At 39.4% G+C, this 27136-nt stretch overlaps 1 protein-coding gene across 4 annotated transcripts in view; it reads right to left on the bottom strand.

Moving 5' to 3' along the window:
* LOC127814215 (chaperone protein dnaJ 13) overlaps positions 1–27136 on the bottom strand; it is a 96936-nt gene that overhangs the window by 5795 nt on the left and 64005 nt on the right. For 3 of the 4 annotated variants that reach the window (XM_052355574.1, XM_052355573.1, XM_052355571.1), the window contains exons 10-13: positions 17910–17987; positions 5541–5777; positions 4133–4240; positions 3999–4037 (exon numbers count right to left, since the gene is read on the bottom strand). In XM_052355574.1, coding sequence (XP_052211534.1) covers positions 3999–4037; positions 4133–4240; positions 5541–5777; positions 17910–17987 — 462 coding nt within the window. Of the gene's footprint in view, positions 1–3522; positions 4038–4132; positions 4241–5540; positions 5778–17909; positions 17988–27136 lie in introns of those variants that run through there. The other variant, XM_052355572.1, reaches the window with a different exon arrangement.

Here is a 27136-nt window from a genome sequence, read left to right as displayed (position 1 = left end):
ACCCTTCCTCCTTCATTCTCTTCATCAAACCCTTCCATATTCAACAATTGCCTCCTACATTGATGCCCTGGACTGTACTTCTCCCCACATTTAAAACATAATCCCAATTGTCCCCGCTGTTCTATGGTCTGATTCTTATTTGCCCCTTGATTAGATGGAATCTTGACCCCTCCTTGACCTGGACCCGACGCTGCAGTTTTGAAGCCACCTCCTAATTGTTGATTTTGGGTCAGGTTAGGCCTAATCTAGACCATATTCTTCTTGAATATTGCCTCCAAAGTCAGTTCTTGCAACCTAGCTTTCTCTGCTGCTTGTTTCACCGATGTTGGCATCATCATCTTAACCATAGGCCTCAGCTCATCCTTCAATCCACTAATGAAACTAGACACGAAGTATGGTTCCGTTAGGATTGGTTGAGAGATCCATAGTAACACTCTTAATTCTTTGAACTTCATTTGGTACTCTACCACCGAACCCTCTTGCCTTAACTTGTTAAATTCTTCGACTACATCTGCCATTCTCTTTTCTCCAAACTGGTCACATAACTCCCCTGAAAATTCATCCCAGCTAGTCTCACCACTCTTGGCTTGTCTCCAACCTTGATACCATGAGTCAGCCGAATCGTTGAGATAGGCTGCTGCTAAGGTTACCATCTGCTCCTTGTTAATACGATAGAATTCAAATAATCTTTCACAATGGTGGATCCACCACTTTGGTTTCATACCCTCAAATACTGGAATTTCCAGTTGAAGCATAGGCATATTAATAGTAATTTGGGCTGCACATGTCAACAGCCTATCACCTGGAAACCGATGGCCAAACTGAGAGGGTGAATCAATGCCTTCAGGCATATTTGAGATGCATCTATTTTACTAAGCCCAAGAGTTGGAACAAGCGGCTGTCTGTAGTGCAATGGTGGTACAATTCTAGCTACCATAGTGCTAGAAAATGGACACCTTTTGAGGCAACATTCGGTTACAACCCTCCCCTGTTACCAGCCATTCCTAATTCTCCAACCACCATGACAGAAGTGGGGCATTACTTACAACAGAGACAGGAGGTACTAACAGTCTTAAAAAGGGAACTTGTTGCAGCTTGGAACCAAATGATACAGACTGCCAATAGGAGAAGGAGTAAGAGATCATTTATAGTGGGAGATAGAGTGTTTCTCAAGGTCAAACACTTCCTACAACCTACTTTTTCAACCACCCTAGTGTCGAAGCTCAACCCAAAATACTTTGGGCCTTATACCATGATAGCTAAGGTAGGAAAGGTGGCTTACAGGTTGCAGTTGCCTACGAGAGTGAAAATACATCAAGTGTTCCATGTCTCATTGCTAAAAAAATCAGTGGGACCTAATGCTTCTACCAGTCCAGTTCTACCCCCTATGGCGAAAGATCTTGAAGGCGTAATTTACTAGGGCACAACACCCATTGCTCAAGTCTTGTTGAGGTGGACACACCTACACCCTGATCATACCACTTGGGAATACTTGCTAGATTTGTTGAAGCAGTTCTCACAAGCGACTAACCTGCTTTCAATTCTTGAGGACAAGAATTTTCTCATCAAGAGGGGAATTGTTACGACTCAAGGATAGATTAGTCATTGGGGTGAACTCTTGTAACCAACTATAACAAGTAGTGGTTAAGTGGTTATAACAATACAACTCCTTCAATTGACAGTTACTTACCTAACTGAAAAGAGTAGCCTTTAAGAAGGTTGTTGTAGAAGAGTTGAGCAGTTTTAGAAATAACAAAACTCCCTCACTCCCTTTCCTCTCGATTTCCCTCTCCAATTTTCTCTCTCTCTCATTCTATTTGTTTCTTCCTCAACTCTTATCCTCTTTCTTGAGATTTCACCCAAATTCCCAGATTGCCCAACCCTCAACCTGAGGGTGTGACAACATCATTCTCGGCCATCTTCTCTTCCAATTACTATTCCTCCAGATGGTATAGTTTCTTCATCTCCTATTCCTCCAGATGCTGCAGTTACTTCAGATGCTTGCCTCCCTACAGGTGCCATTATTCCTTTAGTTTCCTCAGCCTTATCTTTGTAGTGGTACTCCATCTCGTAATTCTCATCCTATTTACACTTTCTTGAGCTATCATTGTTTATCTTCTATCCATTCTCCCTATGTCTTTGCTCTTCTTCAATTTCTATTCCTAAAATAGATGGAGAGGCCCTTGTTCATCCTGGTTGGTATCATGCTATGGATGAGGAGATGCTTGCTTTGCTGACACTTGGATTTAGTTCCACTTCCTCCAGTGAAGTCCTTGGTTGTCACTAGTTTTTTACTGTTAAAAGTTGGTCCTAAGCGATCTATTGATAGAATGGAAGTCCACTTGGTTGCCAAGGGTTGCACACAGATGTTTGGCCTTTTATTACAGAGATAACATTTTCCCTAGTGGCTAATATTGCTTCAGTTTGTTTGCTTCTTTCCATGGCTGTCATTAAACATTAGAAATAGGCCGGGCATTCAGCATGCCGAAAGGGCTTGAAATTATTGCTCCTACGTGCATGATGATGTTGATGTTGATGCCCTGATGAGCATTTGCCTCAGGTGTCAACAAAACAAGCCAGAACATCAGTGAGTCAAGGGGTTTGCTTTGACCTTTGTTAGACCCCTCTAGACTGTGAGAATGTATTACTTGATTTCATCACTGTCGTTCCCAACATTTGGAGAAAGTGAAACAATTATTTCAATCATAGATGGATTCCAGGTATGCTACTTTCATGCCAGCACCCAAGTATATTCATATGGGGAAGACAACCAGACTCTTCAAGTATGTTGTAAAGTTCTGGGGCATGCCAAAGAGCATGATTTTGACCAAGATATTTTTTTTTTTGAAATAAGTGAGCTCAATTATATTAATGAAAGCATAGTTTTGACCAAGATATGCAACTTTAAACTCATAATCCCCCTCTGGGTCACACGACTTTAAACTCCTTATCCCCCCCCAACCCCCACCCACAAATCTGATAGATCTTAGCTTCTCTTAAGTCCCATGATGTGGAATTCTCTCTCCTCTCACACCACTTCTGAAGTCAGATGTGGTTCAATTTCTTAATAAACACCAGCAAGTAATCCTTCCAAGAAAACAAAAATACTTGCAAGGAAAGGAAGATTGACAAGTGTAAAACATAATAAATCATTATAAGATGACAACAGACTGAATGAGAAATTAAAGCATTGAGCAACTTCATGTAAATTATCACAGATATTTATATTACAACTTTATGTCATTCAAATAAAATTAGCATATTAGAACAATCACATATCTGTCAGGTATTAAAACACTGGATTATAAGAAAAAAAGGTTCAAAATCTTGTTGAACAAAAAAAGTTCAGTGTTTTATCTTCTTTTCTCTGATACATGAAATCTTCAGTTTAATATAGTTTAATGATACAAATAATCTTCAACATAGTAGTTCACACTTAAAACAGCAATGTGTACCAGGGTTATTTACTGCAAATGTTCCAGTCCTGTCTCATGATATCTCTAGTTATCTCTAAGGACAGAATTAAAAAGATGGGCAGGTCTGCATGGTTATTACCTTCTTTTATAAGAGCCACAGATACAAATAAGATGTTGGCTGATGAACACTAATATTCTATTGTACATCAGTACCATCAGAATTAACTAACTGCCAGTTTAGAACCTCAAGTAAACACTGTGACACGGAGACTGTTATTATGTGCCCTAACAATCAAAAGACGAAATTAACCAACTCAATCCAGAGTTTCAGAAATGTGACAAAAGAAATGAGAATCAATAAATCACCTCTCATTTTTTTCCCTTATCAATTTCACACCTTCTAAAATCATGTACATTCCTTTACTAAATGTTGCAATCTTAGGATAACATATAACATAAAAACCAAAATAATTGGAAAGAGAAAAGGGGATGATCCAGTTAAGGATGTCGCACAAAAGGAACAGTGAGTTGTGCAAAATTGTAAGCAGCAATCTTGGATGGCATTCAGATTCTGTGTGCTACCTGGGGTATTAACAGTTCTTCATAATCATCAACTACCACCTGTTCAAGACCAAGTTAAGTTAAAATCTATAACGAATGCTTAAAGAGGGGCAGAGAGAGAGAGAGAGAGAGAGAGAGATGTTGAGATGTTTTACCTGAAAACTCTGGCCACTAAAAGTGTACTCCACATGCAACTGCTTAGGTTCTCCTGGACAAGGGTCACAGAAGCCCATAATACCTGACTTCTTTACACCCTCGTGAAGCTGCAAAAGAATATGAGAACTTGATTATTATAAACATCCAAAAATATACGACACTTAGATTACAGATATATTCACACAGGATATAGTAAGCTCCACATTGTTGCCTTACTGAGTCTGGAGCAGATTTTGGTTCAATTGATTTGCTTAAGGCATTATCTTAGGTACAATACATGCACGGAGAAGTGATGGGTAGGAGAGTATTGGAATTTGACTGGTACAGTATGAAATCAACTATGGTCATGGCACCAAAAAGGACAGGTGAACAGCAAAGCCAAGTGTATTTGATCTTATACAGCATCATAAAGAACAAAGAAAAAACTCTTCATAGTTGTGCAGAACTAAATCAATGACAGATCCCCTTAATCTGTCACTTTATGTAATTATAAAACGAAGGAAGCCACCTGGACTTTGAAAGATATCTCAACCATAAGCATAAACTATCAGGAGACCTTTTACTCAATAAATTAGTTTTGCTTGAAAACAGTCCTGTAAGTTGAGAAGATGAGTCGTGGGATAGAAATCTAAGTAGTTACTGCAGCAATAGTTTCCCGCAGGCCACAACATAACCAACAGCGCAGTATCTCCTACATGTGCCATATTAGTAGCACTTTCCAGTTCAAAAGAGACTTATTTCTGAGAGAGAATACATATTCCCCAAATCTACATCTTTATAACCCATCAAAAAATATTCCTGTACACACTTGCCTCAGTATCTCTTACATTCGAATAGCAACCTACATTTACTAGCATCCATTGAAGAAATCCCAATTTCATGTTACTGAAAAGGTGTTCATAATTCCAAAACACATTGGTTTGACTTTAGATTGATCTGTACTTATCATTATTTTGCAGTTCTTAAATGAATAAATAGATCAATAATGTAAGCAGAGTTTCTTGTACAAGATCCCTTTCAAGCAGTTTATCTACTGCAGACTAAAATTTTTCTAAAAAACAAAAACAACTTGACCATTTTTGTCCACATTGTAGTTTTATTTTATAATCTCAATTACCTATTAAAATTATTTAATAACTCCCACAAGATGCACTAATCTTTCTTGTTCAGTTAGCAATTGTCATGTAACAACTACTATATTGCTAGAAAGTATTACAATTTGCAACGGATAAGGCAAGAAAATTATGAAACTTTTCGTTTACAATATAGTACTTACAATTTAATAGACAATTCCAATTTCCACAGCATTTTGTGTGACTTTACCACAGCAGAAACCAAATAGCTTCTTCATTCCACTAACCATACAGATAAAATATTCAATCAAATATCAGACATGCAAGAAAGTACCTTAAGTTGCCCAGAATCATTGACCAGAAAATTTAGTGGCAAAGTGACATCTATAACTTGTGAAGCTAATTCATCTTTTACTTCTGCTTCATCTCTTTTCTTCAAAGCTTTTTGACTTCCATAAACTGCTCTAGTAATTACCAGTCCACGTGTTTCTATTTGCTTGCTCATTTTCCTTTTGGCCACATTTTGTAATAATTGCTGTGCCTTCTCTGCTGCTGCCCTTGCCTCTTTAACCTACATAAATAAAACAGGAAAATAATGCCTCAAAAAACATTCTTGGATGGGGCCATTTAAAGAAACATATTATAGAGGAAACCAGTGCATGAGGCTCCTGTATTGCAGGCTCTAGGGAAGGTCAACTGTATGCAGCCTTACTCTTGCCTAGCAAAGAGGCTGTTTCCTAATTTGAACCTATGACCTCCAGGTTGCAATGTAGCAACCCTATCATTATGCCACACTCTGGATACACTTACAAATATCATATCAAATACATCCACAAATATGTATATGAGAATGAACAAGAAATAAAATACTTTGAAACATCATAGTATCCATAACCTTGCAAACAACAATTAGAAACAGAAATAAGACTAATCACCAGCTAACAAGAGAACCAAATTGGCCTTTTAAAGCTAGATTTAGCACCAAGTTTAAAATGGTCAGTCATATAGCTGATATGGCATGTAGCAAAAGCAAGAGTGGGATGCCTTGGCAATTGAATACAGCAACATCAAGTCTGTGTCCCACTAGATGGGGTAGGCTACATGGAATCTAGCTTGCTAATCATGTCTATTTATGGCCATTTCTTCTACGAGACTATTATAATGCATTTAGTGCCCAAGAGTTCCTTGTCAAGTTTTTCTTGGTCTTCCTGTGTCTCTTTGGCAAAAAACTTCTTCCATTTCATCAACTCTCCTAAGTCCTGCTAAGAGGATCTATTGTTCTTCTCATATTACCAAACCATCTTATAGTGTCTTATCCATTTATCATTAACAGGAGTCACTCCAACTATTTATGTATAGCCTAATTGCCTAATTTCTTTCTTTCTTGTATGGCTGCACATCCCCCATAACATCCTTACCTTTGTCATCAGGGCTTGAAAGGCACAAGGTAGCTTGTTGGAGGCAAGAGGCCAACAAGCTGTTGAATGAACACAACTGGGATTGAAGGGTTGAAAACAACATTAGATGGATTGTCAAAGCAAAATCTGCTCATTAGAAGGCCATTGCCAGTCAACATGTGGTTGGTGGTTACAAAGGGGTCGGTTCCTCTCTACTCTAGTCCAAAAGTTGTGTTGGGTTTAAAATAAATCAACCTAATACAAGAAATGCCTTTTAGAAATGTATTTTTTTTTTTTTTTTGAAACAAAACCTTGATAATGAAAACCAAAAATTAAAAAAAAAACAAAGAAATCAAAAGAGCCCATTGCCCTCATTTATCTTTAAGCTCATAATTTTAATTTTACTTCAACGAGAATAAGCTATGTGAGAAAATAATTAGGAGAGAAAAACCTAAGAGATTAGATTCTCTTAGCTTACTATTTATAATAAACATAATGAGCCTTAACCAACGGGCCTTAGTCTACGGGCTTAAGCTATGGCTAATTACAAGGCCTAATATTTATAAATAAAACACACATAAAATATGTACAATTATACTAATAATTGTAATACTCCCCCTCAAACTGGAGCATATATATCATATGCACCAAATTTGTTACAAATATATTCTACTCGAGGACCCTTTAGAGACTTGGTGAAGACATCTGCAAGTTGATCATTAGAGTTAACAAACTCTGTAACAATAACACCTTCAACCAACTACTCTTTAATAAAGTGATAGTCGATTTCAACATACTTAGTTCGTTCATGGAACATTGGATTGGAAGCAATGTGCAAGGCAACCTAATTATCACAAACAAGCTTCATAAGGGACACTTCACAAAACTTGAGTTCCTGCGGAAGTTGCTTAAGCCAGACAAGCTCACAAGTTGCATCAGCCATAGCTCGATACTCTTGCCTCTGCACTGAATCTAATTACTACATTTTGTTTCTTACTTTTCCAAGAAACTAGATTTCTTCCCAAAAGAACACAATATCTAGAGATTGATTTACGATCAGAAGGAGATCCTGCCCAATCTGCATCTGCCTAACAACAAATATTTGTATGTCCCTTATCCTCATAGAGTAGCCCTTTACTCGATACTCTTTTAATGTATCTCAAAATTCGAATAATAGCATCCCAGTGAGAATCACATGGAAAATTGAGAAACTGACTAACTACACTCACAGCAAAAACAATGTCAAGATGAGTGACTGTGAGATAGTTCAACTTACCTACTAGTCTTCGATACCTTCCAAGGTCTAAAAAGAGCTCCCCCTGTCTCGGCAAGAGTTTGACATTTGGGTCCATTGGAGTGTTAACAGGTTTGCAATTCATCATACCAGTTTCTTCTAAAATGTCAAGTGCATACTTCCTCTAAGAGATTGAGATACCATCTCTTGATTGTGCAACTTCAATACCCAATAAATATCGGAGTTTGCCCAAGTCTTTGGTCTGAAAGTGTTAATGTAGATGTTCCTTCAGCTTTTGTATGCCTACCTAATCACTCCCTGTGATAACAATGTTATTCACATAAACAACAAGGTAGATGCATAAAGAAGATGAGTGTCAACAGAAAACCAAATGATCAGCTTCACTCCGATTGAGACCAAAGCCTTGAACCACAGTGTTGAACCTGCTGAATCACGCTCGTGGAGATTGTTTCAGACCATTGAGAGACTTCTTGAGTTTGCAGACTACATTGGACTCCCCCTGAGCAACAAAACCAGGTGGTTGCTCCATATAAACCTCTTCTTAAATATCACCATGGAGAAAGGCATTTTTAATATCCAGCTGATAGAGCGGCCAATGATGCATGACAACCATAGAAAGAAATAGGCAAACAGAGGCCATCTTAGTAACATGAGAGAAGGTATCAACGTAATACAACTCATAGATCTGTGCAAAGCCTTTGGCAACCAAGCGAGGCTTAAGATGATCCACTTGTCCATTGGGGCCCACTTTAGGGGTGAACACCCACCAACAACCAACGGGATTCTTTCCTAGTGGTAAAGGCACCAAATCCCAAGTACCATTTGAATGTAAGGCGACAATCTCATCTAACATAGCCTGGCGCCAACCAGGATGCGACATGGCTTCACATGTGGTTTTAGGAATATAAATAGAGGAAAAACTTGAAACAAAAGCACTATAAGCAAGTGACAAACGGTCATAGAACAAAAAGTTATAAAGAGGGTGTGGATTATAAGTAGATTGTGTACCTTTGCGGAGAGCAACAGGAAGTCTATTGGGCTCAGAATCCGTGACAAGAGGAACCACTGACGGAGAGAATGAGCTAGGAGAGTCCTATTCGGGAGGAATGCTGGTGCCGATAGCGAGTTGAGGACACCAATGATATGTAAGGGATCCATGGAATGTGGACCTAGTCAAGTTCTGATGGCGGACAGCCTCGAACTCAAACTTGAGACCGGATAAAGTAAGGACCATGAACAAATTTTCCCATTGAGAATCATGAGTGGCTTTGGAAGCAGCGTATGGAAGAAGAGCTTCAAACTCCTGCATGAGAGAATGCATCTGGCCTGGATAGGATTCCATAGATTGACCCTCCTAGATGTTCTTGATAGAGTGGACAAGAGTATAAAGAAGCTGAATATCGTTGGTATAACACTCAACTGTTTCCTTCTAAACCTCATAACAAGTTTCAAAAAGACCGAAAGAGTTGCAAAACAAATCAGTCAATGGAATTCCATAAAATATTACACAACTGAGCATCAACATGTTCTCATTTAGCCTTGTTGGCTGTATCGACATTCTCTACCTTCTTAGTGAGATGGTCTGCTTGTCTCTGCCCCTTGAATCACATCTTGACAAAGGCTACCCATGAGAGATAGTTGGCAAGCCCTATCAACTTGTCAGAGGTGATAACAGGGGTCCCTATGTTGGAAAAGGTGAAGGGTTGAGATGCAAATGAGGCACTAAGAGTAAAGTTGGCATCACTCAACGATGACATGGTGGGGTATAGGCGAATAGACTGAAAATTCGATGTTTAAAAGCTATGGGTAATTGATACACATAGATTAGGATAGTTTTTGGGAAAACAAACACTGGGGACAAGTTTAGGAGGCTTCATTGAGGTTTTGGTGAGAAGATAATGATATTCCGATGATGCACGCGTTCTCACACGCCGGCACGAAGACTCCGGCCAGAAAATTCCGACGGCACGTGGCAGCTCCGACAGCGATGGGTCTCTGGTGGTCGGCCGATCTAACAACGACGAACCCTATGGTGGCCGCAGTGTTGGCAACCGGTGGCCAGACAGTGGAGTTCTGGCCTTAACAGTAGCGGTGAGGGGAGAGAGAGGATTTTTTTTAGGGTTTGAAAACCGGTGAAAAAGATACATAGCGACAACTTAGGGTTTTTCTCACCGGTGGCTCTGATACCATGTGAGAAAATAATTAAGAGAGAAAAACCTAAAAAATTAAACTCTCTTAGCTTACTATTTATAATAACCATAATGGACCTTAACCTATGGGCCTTAGTCTACAGGCTCAACCTATGATTAATTACAAGGTCTAATATTTACAAATAAAACACACATAAAATATGTACAATTATACTAATAATTCTAATAAGCTATATTCATAAAGGTTACAAATTTGAGTTCTGAAAACAATCCCTTGCAAAAGCAAGGGTAAATCTATGTACAAAGATAACTCTCCCTCGACTCTCGCGACCCAATAGCCTTCTGGCTTCTTTTCTTTTCCAAACTCTCAATGAAATATTTCAAAAGAATGAATGAATCATTTCTTAAGTTACATGTCCAGGCTGTCCAGCCCCAAAGTAAAGCCAGTTGATTCCGTTAGTTGATCAATTAAAGTTGAACTCCTCACTACAGCGTTATCACGCAGACTGTTGAAGAACATAAATAATTATAGCCTCAAGCATTCTCAGCCTGGCATCCTGCACCTCTCGTTCATGATATCTGCATTCAATTGTACCCATAGAAAAGTAAATGCTTGAGCTAGAGTGAGAAGGCCTCCTCGCTTATTGACTTGAACCACTGAGCTTTAGAGCTAGATCTTGATTCATTCACTATTTCCATTTTTTTTTTGCTTGATTCTAATTGATTGCCCTTGCTCAAATGTCCAGCTTCTCATCTTTTTGTACAGTTGCCTTGGGACTCTACTTTAAAAATTATTTATAGGCTCAATAGAGCTCCTAAAACACCTACAGCTATTCTAAAACTAATCCTACTGCATATGGTAATGTAATACCATTTAAATTCTATCTTATGATCTATTAAAAGTCCTAACAAAATCAAAATAGAATAAGATAAATCAAAGACTCGTAATAACTAAAAAAGAATAAATTTATTTGCTAACTTGTTGGTCTCAACCATTTTGGTGGGGTCAATGTTGCCTTGTTAATAATACTGGCCTAGACATTCTGCCAATTTTCAACTTTGCTAAGAATCTTGACATATGATCTTTGGCTCTGAAACCAAACTTAACCATTGACTGGATCAATCTCACCATGTCAAAAAAAATTGACCAAGACATTTTGCCAATATTTACCATTGAGAAGAATATTGACATAGGATCTTTGGCTCTGACACCAAACTAATGAAGCATCAAAGTGCTGAAAGTATAGACAATCCAGTGTGGAAGTAGAAGGGAATGACAGCAAACCACTAGAAAAAACATCAAGTAAAATTAAAGCTGGAACGAAAATAAGGGAGTTCAGGGCTCATAAAGCCTCTAATTTATAAAATTGAATAAGACAGCTGCTGATAACTAGTTCTTAAAGATTTATTAGCGTTGAACCAGATAAAATCCCAGTTGGTAATTTCTAAATAAAACCATTTACTCTCAGGTCTCAGCCATCCAAACTCATCAAATGTCACATGCTAATCACATGACCTCTTGTAAAAAATAAATGAAACACAATAGCTGACCAGAAATTAAAACAAAACAATATGGAAACGAAAGATTCTTAAGCTAAATAATCAAAGAAATTCCGTGATGCTCCTGCATTAATAGGGGAGAGAAGAAGAAGGGGAGAGACATAGAGAAGAGAGGAAGAATACCTGACAAATAAGAATGCAAATTCAGTAAGATATTTATGTACACTTGTTAGATAATCCTTACACTGGTAAGATATTTGTCAGATAATTGAAAATTGAATAACCCTTACACTTGTAAGATAATTGAAAATTGAATCATCCTTGCACTTGTAAGATATTTATGTACTCACAAAATTCTATAGAATTATACGAAACAAAAACATAATATTCCTAATCCTCAAAAGAATCTGAAGCAAATAAGCTCAAAAAACAATTAGAACTCTTTGTCACCACTGGTTCCTGCTTTTGTCCCCTTTTTTGCTGGCAATGCAATGTGTCTTCCTATATTACTATTGTTGAATTGTTAACCACTATCTCATCTAAAAGTTTAAACTGTTAGATAGTGGGTTAACTTTATTTTTATACTATTATTTTACTCAACACACCCCTCCCCCATGGCCAAGCTTCTGCCACGGCTCGATCCTGACAAATCTTCCTTCTTCCTATTCAATATGAATGGGAAGATATCCTCTAAGGGACTAAGTAGTGAGCTGAGGGAGAAATGAAGTAGATAGAGAGAAGTAAGAGAGAATTGAGAGATAGAGATTGTGAGAGGAATATTTGATTTGATATTCTTTCATAAAAATTCTAGGGAATGGGTAGAAGGTGATTTATACAACCAGTCAAGGAAGATTCCTTACAGCCTGGCCGTTGTAACCGCCTCTGTCAGCTCACTCCACTTGCACGTGGATTCCTTTGAGCTAACAACCTCTAACAAAAGAATCACAACAATACAGAAATTGAAATTACCAAAATAACACCAACAGAATGCAAGAAATAAAAATCTATTCCTAAGGTCAGATTCGTAGCGTGACATTTCCCCCCTTGTTCAAAAATTCTTGTCCTCAAGAATGCTGAGAAGATTGGCTGATCTGGAAAACTCCTTGAGCAAATCAAGAAGGTATTCTCAAGTGTTGTCCTCAGCTGTCTTGTCTTGCCACTTGACTAACACCTAGATTAGGGGTGCCCCTTGCTTATAAATGACTAGCTTGTCCACTATGGCCTCTAGTTCTAGAGTCTCACGGATTTCCTGGGCAGCGTAGGTAAGGAGGGACTCACCCTTTGTGCTCCTACTGACTTCTTCAAGAGGGAAACATGGAACACTGGGTGGATGTGGGAGTTCTCCGGAAGTTGCAGTCGATAGGCTACCTGTCCAATCTTAGCAATTATGGGAAAATGGCCCATAATATTTAGGGCTAAGCTTGAACACCTGCCCTCAAGATATGGACTTCAATGAGGGTACCTAAGTCACAAATACACTTCTTCTCCCACTGCAAAGTTCCTCTCACTCCTCTTGCGGTCTGAAAATTGCTTCATCTTGTTTTGGGCTAAAGCTAACTCCCTTTTTAGCTGTTGCAAAACCTCCCTTCTTTGTTGCAAATATCCCTCCACGGTGGCCATCGTTGAATGATTCCCCATTGCTGGTAAAATAGGCGGCTTGTAATTGTAACCAAATAGGGCTTCGAACGGGAACATCTTAAGGGATGTGTGGTGGTTGGAGTTGTACCACCATTGGGCCAAGGATAACCACTTGTGCCAGCTCTTAGGATGTAGGAAACTTACACACCTTAAGTACGTTTCAAACCCTTGATTAACCCTCTCTATCTGGCCGTCTATTTGCGAATGATAAGCTATGGACATGTTCAACCTTGTTACCAGTGCTCTCATCAGCTCCCACATAAAAGGCTAGTAAAAATTTTATCTCGGTCTGATATTATGGTCTTAGGAACTCCATGCATTTTCACCACTTGATCCAAGAAAACTCTAGCCACATCTTGGGCTGTAAAGGGGTGTGTGAGTCCTATGAAGTGTGCAAACTTGGTTAGCCTATTGACTACCACCAAAATGTTGTCCCTACCTTCCGATTTTGGTAGACCCTCAATGAAATACATAGATAAACTCTCCCATGCTTGGTCTGGAATGGGCAGTGGCTGCAAAAGGCCCGAATAAGCCACAGTTTCACTCTTGCATCTCTGGTAGATATCACAAGCTGCTACGAACTTCTTCACTTCCGTTTTGAGTCATGGCCAAAAGAACAGTTGTTTCACTCTGATGTATGTATTTTGCACCCCTGAGTGCCCCCCTACTGCAGACTCATGTAGGGATTGTATTATCTTCTTCTTGAGTTCACCATTGTTTCCTACCACCAGCCTTCCTTGATGTCTCAACAAGCCTCCCACCAAGGAGTAGTCTCTGCCCCCATCTCTGCTGATAACTGCCCTTTCCAACAAGGCCTTTGCTTTCTCGTCCCCTTCGTAACTGGCTATTATCTCTTGGCACCACTCGAGAACTAAGGTAGTAATGGTGACCAAACTTCCTTCTTCATGACATCTAGAGAGGGCGTCCGCAGCCACATTTTTCTTTCTTTTCTTGTACTGAATACTATAATCTAATACCATCAGCTTGGGCATCCCTTTCTTTTGAAGTTGGGTGTGCAATTTCTGTTGCAGAAGAAACTTTAAGCTCTCATGGTCTGTCTTGATAACAAACCCACCCCCCTCCAAATAATGTCTCCATTTTTCCACAGCTATTAACACAGCCAAAAACTCATTTTCGTAGATGCTAAGCCCCACATGTCTAGAACTAAGGGCCTAGTTGAGGAAGGCTAATGGCCTCCCCTCCTGCATTAGGATTGCCCCAACTCCTGTGGCACAAGTGTTGGTCTCTAGGACAAAAGGCTTGTTGAAATCTGGCAACCCGAGGATAGATACCCTACTCATTGCCTCCTTCAGCCTTTCAAAGGCTGTTTCCACCTCTAGCCCCCAATTAAATCCCTCCTTCTTCAAAAGCTCAGTCAATGGTTTGCTAATAACCCCATAATTCTTAACAAACCGGTAGTAATAACTAGTCAATCTAAGGAATCCCCTCAACGCCTTAACTGTTTTTGGTCTTGACCAAGCCACCACGGCTTCCACCTTCTTAGGATCTGTACTAACTCCTTTTGAGATCAAATGTCCCAAGTATTTCACTTGAATTTGATCGAAAGCACACTTAGTTCTTTTGATAAAGAACTTATTGGATCTAAGGACTTCAAAAGTGGTTCTCAAGTGGCTCAAGTGTTAATCAAAGGAAAGGCTATAAATGAGGATATCGTCAAAGAACACTAGTATAAATTTCCTAAGTAGGGTTCAAATATTCGATTCATAAGGGATTGAAAAGTGGCTAGGGCATTGGTGAGCCCGAATGGCATCACCAAAAATTCAAAATGGTTGTGGTGTGTCCTAAAGGCTATTTTATGTGTATCCTCGAGTCTCATCCTTATTTGATGATAACCCGAGCGTAGGTCCAATTTAAAGAAAAACTTGGCTTGATGGAGTTCATCCAAGAGGTCTTCCACTAATGGTATAGGGAATTTGTCCTTGATAGTCATGGTGTTAAGTTGGCGATAATCCACACAAAACCACCATGACCCATCCTTTTTTTTTACTAGTAGGATGGGGGATGCAAATGGGCTATGGCTAGGTTTAATGAAAGATTGTTACACCATTTCTCTCACCATTTTTTCTATCACTGATTTCTGGACAGGTGGATAACGGTAGGATCGAATGTTGATGGGTTCTGAATTGGGTTTGAGATTAATGGCATGGTCGAATTCACAGGTAGGAGGAAGGGCTTTCGGGTCCATGAATAGATCCTCAAATTCAATCAACAATTTATCAAGGAGAACTGAATCATGTACCTAGTCAGGCATGCCCTCTGGCATGCTGACTTGGAAGTGAATTTCTCCTTGGTTCCCCTTACTACTCAAGTCCTCCTCCATCGCCACAATGGAAAATAATTGGGTTAGATGGTCCCACCTACTTTTGAGCACCTTATTCAACCTCTTACCGGTAATCAATTTGCAGGTTCCTGCCTCCCTTCCCTTGGTTAGAGTCAGCTACCGTCCTTCCCTTTCAAATAACACCTCCATTCTATTGAAGTCAAAATTGATGGGGCTAACTTCTTTCATCCAATCCACCCCCAAAACCACATCACAACCTCCCAATTGAAATAACCTCAAATCTGCCTCGAACTTTTCTCCTTGCATTTCCTAGCAAAAGCCATTGCAGGCTAATTTGCTCAATACTCTTTGATCGTTGGCCACTGTTACACTCAAGGGAGGTGTCCCTGCGAGTGGACACTTCAACCTCCAGGCCGTGCCTTCATCAAACAAGCTGCGAGTACTCCCACTATCTATCAAAGCATGAAGGGATATTTCCCCATTATCTTCCTTCTCGACATCCTCATCGTCTCCTTCTTCCACCCCCCTTAGTTCCTTCTCTTCACTTCCTTCCAACAACAGAATCTGCCTCTTGCATTGATGGCCAACATGGTATTTGTCCCCACAACGAAAACAAAGTCTAGCTAGCCTCCTATGTTCCCTTAGTTGCTCCCCAAAAGGCATTGAACTCGAGCCTGATCCACCTTTACCACCACCGTTCACCTTTGTTGGTTCCCGGCCATATCCTCTTCCCCTTAAGTTAGAGGCTCCTGCCACCATCCCTTTTGTCTGTTGCCTCTGTTTTTTTAATAGAGCCTCCACCACCAATTCTTGTAGTCGGGCATTTTTAGCGGCTTGTTCTACGGTCTGAGGCCTTAGCACCTTTATCGTGGGCCTAAGCTCATCATTAAGTCCACTCAAATAGCTAGATACGAAATAGGTTTATGATAGATGGGGGTTATGCTGGATCATGAGTGATCGCAGCTCCTCAAAATGCATCTAGTATGCCTCCACACTCCCAGTCTATTTGAGTTTATTAAACTCTTCTATTATATCCAATCCACCATGCTCCTCTCCCCGAACCTTTCACACAATTTCTCCGAAAGCTCTCCCCAAGTACCATTCCTCCTTTAGTCTAAGACACCCCCGAAACCAAGCATCCATAGCTTCATTGAAGTAAGCTGACGCCAACGACACTCTCTGCCCCTCGAGAATGTTATACCAATCAAACATCCTTTCACATTTTCTCAACCACCAGCGGGGGTTGACTCCATCGAATGTGGGAATGTCCATCCGAGGCAAGGGGGACCCCGGTTGGTGGGTATTAACTAGACCATCCCTTCCCGTATCCAGTAATCCTTCCAATTCTTCTTCTGGGTTAGCCTCAATCTCTAAGGTGCCCTGTCCCCTGTCTCTCCTATTCCCCTGTAGGATTGGCTTTGTTCTCTCTCTAGGGGGGAAGTCGGGAGATAAACTTACCCTGTTTTGGTGAGCAAACATCATCATAAATCGCTGCATCTGGGTGCCTAGGTCCTCTCTCACTCTTGCTATGGCACCCTCCAATCTCTGCTCCAGACCTTCTATGGAGCTCTCTACCTTGTGATCCATTGTCTCGATCGCTTCATGATTTCAAGTAGCTCCTAACTCCAATTGTTTAATCTAATTCTGGGTATCGACCATAGCTGAGCCAAATTGTTGCAGTTGCGACTCCAGTGCCTTTGTGCAAGTACCTTCTGCCATGGTTTTAGCTAGAGTTGCTGAGGACCAGTGTTTTAATACCAATTTGTCATGGCTTGGTCCTGACAAATCTTCCTTCTTTCTATTCGATATGAATGGGAAGATATCCTCTAAGGGACTAAGTAGTGAGCTGAGGGAGAAATGAAATAGATAGAGAGAAGTAAGAGAGAATTGAGAGATAGAGACTGTGAGAGGAATATTTGATCTGATATTCCTTCATAAAAATTCTAGGAAATGGGTAGAAGGAGATTTATACAACCAGCCAAGAAAGATTCCTTATAGCTTGGCCGTTGTACTGCCTTTGCCAGCTCACTCCACTTGCATGTGGATTCCTTTGAGCTAACAACCTCTAACAAACTAAGAATCATAGCAGTATAGAAATTGAAATTACCGAAATAACACCAACATAATACAAGAAATAAAAATCTATTCCTAAGGTCAGATTCGCGGCGTGACAACTTCATTGATAACTGATCCAACAATGTGCAACAATTTTGAACATTGGGTTGGCGGTGAGATTTGAATTGAGGACCTATACTTGCTCTAATATCATGTTAAATTGTTAACCAACTTCTCATCTAAAAGCTCAAATTGTTAGATAGAGAGTGAAGTTTATCTTTTATACTATTATTTTACTCTCAACAACTTTCATAAGAGCAAGCGCATGTGATGAGGTTACATTAATGAATATCTTTCTAAGAAAAAAGGCTAACCAGAACCATCATAGATATGAGGTATTATGTACCTGAGCTGATGTCTTTTCCATATTCTCTAGTGCCTTCAGTTGTTCTCTTTTAAGGTAATAAGGTTTGACAACAAAATTCTGCAAAAACACAAAAATGAAATACAATCAGCACATTTTCCTTGATAAGCAGATCAATAAAAATGTTAAATAGTTTACCCAAAGAAAAGTGTCAAAGCTCATACTCAAGCAAAGGACAAACTTAATAGCTGTTGAGACAGATTCTCAAGCAAGTTTTGTGAAACCACGCAGATCATAAAGCATTAGCTGACAAGCTCAACCAAGAACAACCATCATAAAGTCCTCAAAGCATCAGGAAATTGTATAAATATAGTTAATTATGTCAGGCAGATGATGACCAGGCTGTACGATCAACAAGACATATTCAGTTACACTATATGAGTATGAAATCACAAATCGTTGTTAGAAAATCAGATCCTTCAATCTATGGGATTGATTATCAATCCCAATTATCCCACAATCTATGGAATTGATTATAATCAATCTTAATCGTTAGAATTGATTGATTGATTGATTGATGTAAATTAATAATTGATATAATTAGCATTCCTTATGTTCCTTAGTTATAGGAATTTGATTGATTTCTTTCTTCTATATATATTGTAACCATTCCTTGTGAAGAAGAAGAGAAAAATATATTATGTTTTCAATTTTCTTCTACATGGTATCAGAGCCATCTTCCTAGGGCATTTTTCCGGCCTTCATTGCCTTCCTTTTCGACTCCCTTTGTCTCTCTAGCCTTCATTGCCAACTGTTTTGCCTTCATCGTTTCCAGAGCTTCTTGGCGTATTTCTTGTTGGCCTTAATTGTCGCTACTACGTTCCCCAATTCTACCATCGTTGTAGTTTTGCGGAGTCCATCCCTCAATTGCAGGCCTTTATTGCTGGCACTCTATCCTCATGCGTTACTCATATTCGACATCACCTTTGTCCGCCCTAGCCTTAGCTGTTGCATACATCCTTGTCTCTCTTGCGTCTGGTTCCGGTGTCCCTTATCAGTTATTCATCTCCAGCATTGCTCTTGTTGGTTGTCACTAGCCCAGAACAAGAAGCTACTCAGGCTGTTGTTCGATCTTCCTCATTTTGTTGTTCGCCTTGACATCTCCAACGAGAGTCCAACAACCGCCACCGACAGCCATCCGGATCCCTGCACTGTTGCAAACCAAGGGGAACAATATCATTTGTTGTTCTTGCTGCATACCTTTTTGATGCTACTCTCGAAGCTGGAAGCAAGTTGTTCGTCACCGCTTCTCATCAGAGACAGCTGTAGGGCCTCCTCTGCATTGACGAAATGCAAGAACTATCTCTAACCCCATTAGCATTTTTGTCAGGAGCTAGGTCAGCGAACTGGTTAACCTTGCTAGTAGCACGAGGAAGTGTTGGGGAGCCTTCTCAGATTTAGAAAAACTACTCACAACAAGGTAAGCTTGAGAGAGTTTTTGGATAGATTTTTTCCACAATTATTCACTGGCAGACTGGTTATTGATGGCGAGGGTAGGTATGTGCCTTAATTCTGAGTCCTGTAATGCCTCATACAGATAGGAATAATCTTTGGATCTTAGATTTTGGAGCCACCAACCACATGACACCTAACCTAAAGTTCTTTGAGACCTTTGAACCAATATCTAGCTCTAGAAAAATTATAGTTGCTAATGGTCAAGTTATCCCTATAGTTGGACAAGGAAATGTATATTTGAACCCATCTCTACCTGCCCAACAAATACTTTATGTGCCTAGCCTCTCCACCAATTTACTTTCAATTTACAAGCTTGCCCAAAGCCTTAATTGTTGTGTAAATTTCTCACCTCATGATTGTGTGCTTCAAGACCTAGCCGCAGGGAAGATGATTGGTGTTGCTAAGGCACTTAATGGGTTGTACTATCTACAAGGGAACAGTGAGCCACCTGCAAGAGATCAGCCTAGCTTAAGTCATTCCTCTTCTCTACATACTTCCACTCAGTCCAATATCTAGCTTCAGCATTTTAGGTTAGGTCATCCTCATTTCTTTTTGTTAAAATCTATGTTTCCAGACTTGTTTAAAGGGGTAGATATCAGTATGTTTCATTGTGATGTGTGTGAATTGTCCAAACACCATTAGGTACCTTATGCTATCAGTAATAAACTTTCCTTGTCTCTTTTTTCTTTAGTGCATTCTGATGTGTGGGGGTCTTCTAAGTCTCTAATTATTCTTGGGCCAAATGGTTTGTATCTTTTATAAATGACTGCACTAGGATGACATGGGTTTACTTACTCAAGGACAAAACAGCCATCAGCAACATTCTACCCTTGTTTCATAGAATGATTCTTACTCAATTTGGGGTTTCTATTAAAAGGATTAGAACTGATAATGCAAGGGACTATTTTAACCATCATTTCAAACATTTTTTCCAACAAAAGGGGATTGTTCATTGCATCATCTTGTGTGGAAACTCCCTAGCAAAATGGAGTTGCTGAAAGAAATATGAGGCATCTCCTAAATGTTGCTAGGGCTCTCTTGCATCATTATTCAGTTCCTAAAACCTTTTGGGGTGATGCAATATTGACAACAATCTATTTAATCAATAGATTTCCCTCAAGAGTGCTAAATAAACTCTCCCCATTTCAGTGTCTCTCTACTCATTTTCCAGAAATTGGTCTACATACTCCTCTCACTCTTAAGATATTTGGTTATGTGGCTTTTGTCCATGTATCTAAACATCATAGGGATAAATTTGATGCCTGAGCCCTTAAGTGCGCATTTCTGGGCTATTCTCCTACTCAAAAGGGGTACAAGTGCTATCATCCTCCTACCCAAAAGGTCCTTGTATCTAAGGATGTAACATTTGTTGAAAATTAGTCTTTTTTCAAAGTTCCTACTTCTAGTCCTTAGGGGGAGAGTGTTTCTATTGATCATGATCTTCCTATCTTAGAAGAGTCTCAACCCTATTAGCTTGAATCTTCTTTGGATCCTAACTCTTCTGATTCTCCTATTTATTCTAATCCTCAACCAGCAGATTCCGGAGACATGGAACCCTCGTCTAACTCTCCAATTCTTGTTCAACCTAGGATAGTTCATGTTCGGTTCAAAGGCTCACCATATGTGTATAAGAGAAAGGAATAGCCTAACCCAAGTGCTATGCAGCATCCATCATTTACCCCTTAGCTAGGTTTGGAACTCACTCAACATTCTAATTTTCTTAACCCTGCTGATTGTCCTAACCCTAAAATCTCATACCTGGATTTGTCTATTGTTGTTAGAAAAGGTGTGAGGAGTTGTACACAACATCCTATAGCCAAATTTGTTTCTTATCACAGATTGTGCCTAAAACACAAAAAAAAAATTGTCCTCCCTTGAGTCCATAGCTATTCCTAAGACTGTAGAAGAGGCATTACACAACCAGCATTGGGTACAAGCTATGCAGGAAGAAATGAAGGCCTTAGAAAAGAATAATACTTGGAAAACGGTGTCTAGACTGAAGGGGGTTCAATCAGTAGGGTGCAAATGGGTATTTAATGTGAAATACAATGTTGATGGTACATTGGAAAGATACAAAGCCCGATTAGTGGCTAAGGGTTATACTCAAACATATGACATGGATTACTTGGAGACATTTGCACCTATGGCAAAAATGACTACAGTGAGAGTTCTCCTACCTTTGGCTAGCTGTTATGGTTAGGAGTTGATGCAACTAGATGTGAAAAATGCCTTCCTACATAGTGACTTGGAGGAAGAGGTATTTATGGATACCCCACCCGGTTTTTCTAATAAAGTTGCAGGTTAAAAAAGGCTCTGTATGGATTAAAGCAATCCCCAAGAGCTTGATCTGATCGGTTCTCAAGGGCTATAAAGGCAATGGGGTATTGGCAAAATAAAGGAGATCACACCTTATTCATAAAGCATTCTAAGAAAGGTACTCTAACAACCCTGCTTGTTTATGTTGACATAATTTTCACTAGCAATGATGAGGATGAGAAGCAATTGCTCAAAGGAAATCTGGCTTGAGAATTTGAAGAAACCGGATTGCTAGGCTGCATACTCAAAGGAGGGTATATTTCTTTCCCAAAGAAAATATACCATGGACTCATTGGAAGAAACTGGATTGCTAGGTGGCAAGGCAGTAGATACTCCCTTGGATCCTAACCTGAAATGAGGACCAAGTGACAGTCCATTGGTGGATAGGGGGAGATACTAAAGGTTAGTAGGAAGGCTGATTTACCTATCCCACACCTGGCCTGACATAGTTTTTGCTGTCAGCTTGGTAAATCAGTTTATGCACAATCCCACTGAAGAGTATATGCAAGTTGTACGAAGAATTTTGTGCTATCTGAAGTCAACACCTGGAAAAGGTTTATTGATTAAGTCAAGATAGAAGTTGGAAGTCAGGAGATACACTGATACTGACTATGGTGGTTCACTTGTGGATAAGAGGTCCACTACTGGCTACTTTGTGTTTTTTGGGGGAAATTTAGTGTCATGGAAAAGAAAAAAACAAGGGATTGTGGCCAAATTTAGTGCTGAAGCAGAGTTTAGGGCAATGGCCCATGGATTGTGTGAGTTACTTTGGCTAAGAATTGTGCTTAGTGATTTGAAAATACTCAGTTATGGTCCTATGGAATTAATGTGTGGCAATCAATAAACAATCAACATTACACACAATCCAGTGCAACATGATTGCACTAAGCATGTTGAGATAGATCCCCATTTCATCAAAGAAAAGCTAAATGCTAGGGAAATTTGTTTGTCTTTTGTTCCCTCAGAAAAATAGTTAGCTGATTTGCTCACCAAAGGTTTACCTCTCAAGCGGTTTGAAGAACTTTTAAGTAAATTTGAAATAATAAATATTCATTCACTAGTTTTAGGGGGAGTATTGTTGGAAAATCAGATCCCTCAATCTATAGGATTGATTATTAATCCCAATTATCCCACAATCTATGGGATTGATTATAATCAATCTTAATTGTTGGGATTGATTGATTGATGTAATTCGGATTCCTTATTTTCCTTAGTCATAGGGATTTGATTGATTTATTTCTCCTATATATATTGTAACCATTCCTTGTGAAGAAGAAGAGAAATATATACTATGTTTTCAATTTTCTTCTACACAGATATCCAGTGGGACCAAGCCAACTTCAAGGATCCTACATCAGCAAACCACATAGCAACAAAGATGAAAAAAATCAAATAGACTCTGCAATCAATTCTATGTGATGCAACGTGTAGTGCATGTGTAAAGAAAACACACAAAGAAACCCTTAAAACAATAAGTTTCAAGTACCCTTGAGAGAACAAACTTCAACGACCAAAACTAGACTCTCAACTAGGAGCAAGAACTGAAGCTGCTTGTTAGAAAAAACCGAACTGGTTTGCTGAAATTTATTGAATAATAAAACTGATTACAACCCCTATCTTCTAGGTATATTTATAGAGTTTGGCTAATCCATCTAATACTTGTAAATAAAATTCAACTAGAATCCTAATAGAAATAAAACCCTAACAAACACAAAATAGAATTAACATCCTAAAACATATGAAGTATTAAAATACTATTTCGCTACTGTTCCGGGCTGCCCGGTTTGGGTCTAGTTGAACTTGGGGCAAGTCTTGATCAGTGACCACATCATTCATTTCCACTTGAGAAGAATTTGTCTTAGAATTATGATCCGGGTATGACAACTCAACATCTGATAAATACAAAGAAAGATCAGCAATATTAAAGGTTTTGAAAATACCCATATGATTAGCCAAATCCACAACATAAGCATTATCATTAATCTTCTTTGTAATCTTGTAAGGATCATACTTCTTTGGCTTGAGTTTGTTTTGCTTTCTTGCTGGAATCTGTTCCTTCTTTAAGAATATCATGACTTCATCTCCAACACAAATACCTTGTGCTTCCTATGCTTGTCAGTTGTTGTCTTGTACTTCTTATTTTCCTTGTGCAACTTTTATTTGAGATCTTCCTGAACCGCTTGAACTTGCTTGGCTAAGTCACTAGTTGCAACACTGAAACCTAGTACATTTGGCAACTTTACCAAATCCAATGCATGATTAGGAACTTTCATGTGTACGACAGATAATGGTGACCTTCCTGTTGAGCTATGCGTGGCGTGCTTGTAGGAAAATTCTGCTTGAGCTATGACTAGGTTCCATTATCTTGGCTCGTCTTTGCAAACATTGCGAATCAGATTTCCCAAGGTATGATTCACCACCTCTGTCTATCCATCAATTTGGGGATGCATTGTGCTGCTAAAATTCAAAGATGAATCGAACATCCTCCACAAGGTAATCCAGAAATGACTCAAAGAACCTTGTATCATGATCCAAAGTAATAGTTTTAGGGACTCCATATAGTCTAACAACCTCCCTGAAAAACAGTTTGGTTGTAGCTACTACATTTGTCGTCTTCTTGCATGGAAGAAAGTGCGCCATCTTGAAAAACCTGTTAACCACTACAAAAACAGAATCCATACCTCGTTGGGTTCGCAGTAGACCCAACACGAAGTCCATAGAAAAATCTTCCCAAATAGCATTGGGAACAAGCAATACCATGTCAAGTCTAGCATTAGAATATTGCCCCTTAACTGTTTGACATATATAACACCTAGCCATAACAATAGAAACATCTCTCCTTGCTCTTGGTCAATAATACCTTCCCATAACAGCTTCAATAGTCTTGTCCTTGTCAAACCACCACCATGCAAATCCTGAATAATTTTCTCACGAAGGGATGTGAAAGGGATGCACAACTAATTTCCCTTTATGAGAAACCCATCATGCACACAAAAATCTCTTGATGGTTGTTGAAAGATGCATTGTTCCAACATGTGCTTGAAATCATTGTTTGTCGCATATAATTCTTTCAAGCACACAAACCCACCAATCTCAACACTAAGGGTCTTGATCAAATCCACACGCCTACTCAAAGCGTCCGCCACTCGATTATGTTGTTCTACCTTATGCACAAATTTATATGAAAATTATCAACAAAAGCAAACCATCTAGCATGCATATCACTCCTCAACTGCCTTTGGCTACTCAAGTACTTAAGAGGTTAGTGATTCGTGTAAAGAACAAACTATTTGGCAATCAAGTAATGTTTCCATGTTTTAAGAGCACTCACCACTGCATAAAACTCCTTATCATAAGTAGACCACTTTCTTCTAGCTTCACACAACTTTTTACTGAAAAATGCAATTGGTCTCTTCTCTTGGGACAACACAGCACCTATACCCACTCCACTCGCATCACACTCAACCTCAAACAATTTGTCAAAGCTTGGCAAAGCTAAGACAGGAGTGGTACATAACTTCTCTTTTATCAAGGCAAAACTCTTCTCTTGTTCTTCACCCCAATGGAACTTCCCTTTCTTTAAACACTCAGTAATTGGAGCCACAATACTACTAAAGTGTTTGATAAATCGCCTATAGAAAGTTGCTAACCCATGGAAAATCCTCACGTCACTAACATTTTTAGAAGTTGGCCACTCTCTAATAGCTCGCACTTTTTCCTCATCTACCTTTATGCCCTCTTTGTTTACAACGAAGCCCAAGAACAACAAGTTCTCACCCATAAAAGTACACTTCTTCAAATGAGCATAAAGTTTGCTTCCCCTTAACACACTCAACACCTCCCGAATATGCCCCACATGCTCATCAATAGACTTATTGTATATCAAAATATCATCAAAATACATCACAATGAATTTACCAATGAAAAGACGTAGTACCTGATTCATTAGTGTCATGAAAGTGCTTGGTGCATTGGTTAGTCCAAAGGGCATGACTAACCACTCAAACAAGCCATCTCTCGTCTTGAAAGCTTATGCCGCAGAGTAGTATCTTCATTCTATTGAGATAGCATTAATTTCCTGACTACAGAGGTATACTTTCCATGTCCATACTCTTCTTCATCATCCTCCCCATCAGGCCCGCATTATACTTCCTCTTCAACAACATCTTCCTCCTCCCTTTCTACAATGTTAATTGTTTTCCTCCTTGGGCAATCACTAGATCAATGCCCAACCTCATTGCATTTGAAACACTTTAAAAGAATAGGATTTTCATAAGGATTAGGGGAATTTCAAAGATTAGAAGCAGTACCTTGAATGTTTTCCGCCGTTGTAGCCTTATTAGGGTTGACTGTATGAGGTGGATTGGAGGGTTGCACTCCCTGAACCAACTTGTCTTTATCAAAAACTGCTTGTTTATTTTTATTTCCACTATACCAACGATAGTTGTCATTACGGGCTCTCTCACTCAACATTAACTTAGCCTTTAAAGCTAAGTTTCTTGCTTCTTGCACACTCAAAACCATCTAACCCCAATTTTATTACAAATAACAGGCTTCAATCCATTCAAGTAACGAGTTGCTTGTTGATTGTCACTTTCTGACAATTGGTTTCTCTCCGCCAATCTCAAAAACTCAGAGGTATATTCATTCACACTCTTCATTCCCTGTGCACATCTTTGATAAGCTTCAAACATATATTGTTTATAGTCAGGGGATAAAAACCTACCTCTTAACAGCTGTTTCATTCGTCTCCATGTTTGAACTAAGTGTCCGCCTTCCCTCAATCTCGTCTCTCTCAATTGCTCCCACCAAACAGATGCACCGTCCTTTAATCTATAAGCCACTAACTTGACTTGTTGTTTTTCTAGGATCTCCATGTATTCGAAAAATCAATCAACCTCAGTGATCCAATCCAGGAACCCCTCAATATCAAGATTTCCACTAAAGGTAGGAATATCAACCTTTAGTTTATACTCATCGTTGCCCCAATGGTTGTGTTGATGCATATTTCTCCTAACACCTCTACCACTAAGATTAGCTATTGCTCGACCAAGATCATCCTCTTCATCATTGTCTTCAATCATTGGTCTTCTAGGATTAACAAAGACATGATTAATGGGTGGTCTTCCCGCTCCGGCTTGATTCACTGCATTATTCAGGTTCCTATCATCATCAACTCGTAGTAAGGCGCCCAATTGATTGTTGATTTGTTCCAATTGTTGCTAGATGGTATGAGTTACTTCCCGCTCTTCTTCGATTACTCTCCAAACTGCGGACAACCCCTGATCACCATCACGAGGCTAGTTGCTACCCTTACCTTCAAGATTGTTCATCTGATTGGTTGATTAACTGCTCTGTTACCACCTGACGCAACGTGTAGTGCGTGTAAAAAAAACACACAAAGAAACCCTTGAAACAATAAATTTCAAGTACCCTTG

This window comes from Diospyros lotus, chromosome 12, assembly GCF_014633365.1.
Source record: "Diospyros lotus cultivar Yz01 chromosome 12, ASM1463336v1, whole genome shotgun sequence".
In the NCBI taxonomy this organism is placed as follows: domain Eukaryota; kingdom Viridiplantae; phylum Streptophyta; class Magnoliopsida; order Ericales; family Ebenaceae; genus Diospyros; species Diospyros lotus.
Note: the sequence above shows the minus strand (reverse complement) of the source record. Positions and strands in the feature narration are given on the sequence as shown.